The 461-nt window shown below is 49.2% G+C and overlaps 1 protein-coding gene and 1 non-coding gene across 2 annotated transcripts in view; both read left to right on the top strand.

The window, feature by feature from the left end:
- RPL4 (ribosomal protein L4) overlaps positions 1 to 461 on the top strand; it is a 5,100-nt gene that overhangs the window by 2,401 nt on the left and 2,238 nt on the right. Inside the window, exon 4 of the mRNA XM_012801805.2 lies at positions 321 to 461. Coding sequence (XP_012657259.1) covers positions 321 to 461 — 141 coding nt within the window. The remainder of the gene's footprint in view (positions 1 to 320) is intronic.
- LOC111723442 lies at positions 164 to 262 on the top strand. The gene has a single exon (XR_002771974.1). It is a non-coding gene; the product is annotated as a small nucleolar RNA SNORD16 (small nucleolar RNA).

Genomic DNA, 461 nt, shown 5'->3' with positions numbered 1-461 from the left:
GCCTGGCTATTTTTTGGTTGCAGCCGTCATTGTTGTTTGGCGGGTCCAGGCTGGGGATTCGAACCCGCCACCTTAGTTGTACGTGGCTGGCGCCCTAGCTGGTTGAGCTATAGGCGCCGAGCCGAGCCGGCAGTCAGCTTTTATTCACATGTGGATGTTTGCTTGCAATGATGTCGTAATTTGCGTCTTACTCTGTTCACAGCGACAGTTGCCTGCTGTCAGTAAGCTGGTACAGAAGGTTGACGAAAATTCTTACTGAGCAAGACATAATCTTTTAATTCCTCAAATTTGAGTAATGTGATTCTTAACTGAGAAAATAGATGTGTCGTGGAGGCCGCATGTTTGCACCAACAAAAACATGGCGTCGCTGGCACCGAAGAGTGAACACAACCCAAAAGCGATACGCCATCTGCTCTGCCCTGGCCGCCTCAGCTTTACCAGCACTTGTCATGTCTAAAGGT

Source organism: Otolemur garnettii, unplaced genomic scaffold (assembly GCF_000181295.1).
Source record: "Otolemur garnettii isolate 467f Iridium unplaced genomic scaffold, OtoGar3 scaffold00011, whole genome shotgun sequence".
NCBI lineage: Eukaryota > Metazoa > Chordata > Mammalia > Primates > Galagidae > Otolemur > Otolemur garnettii.
The sequence above is the reverse complement of the archived record's forward strand: the minus strand, read 5'-3'. Positions and strand labels throughout refer to the sequence as shown.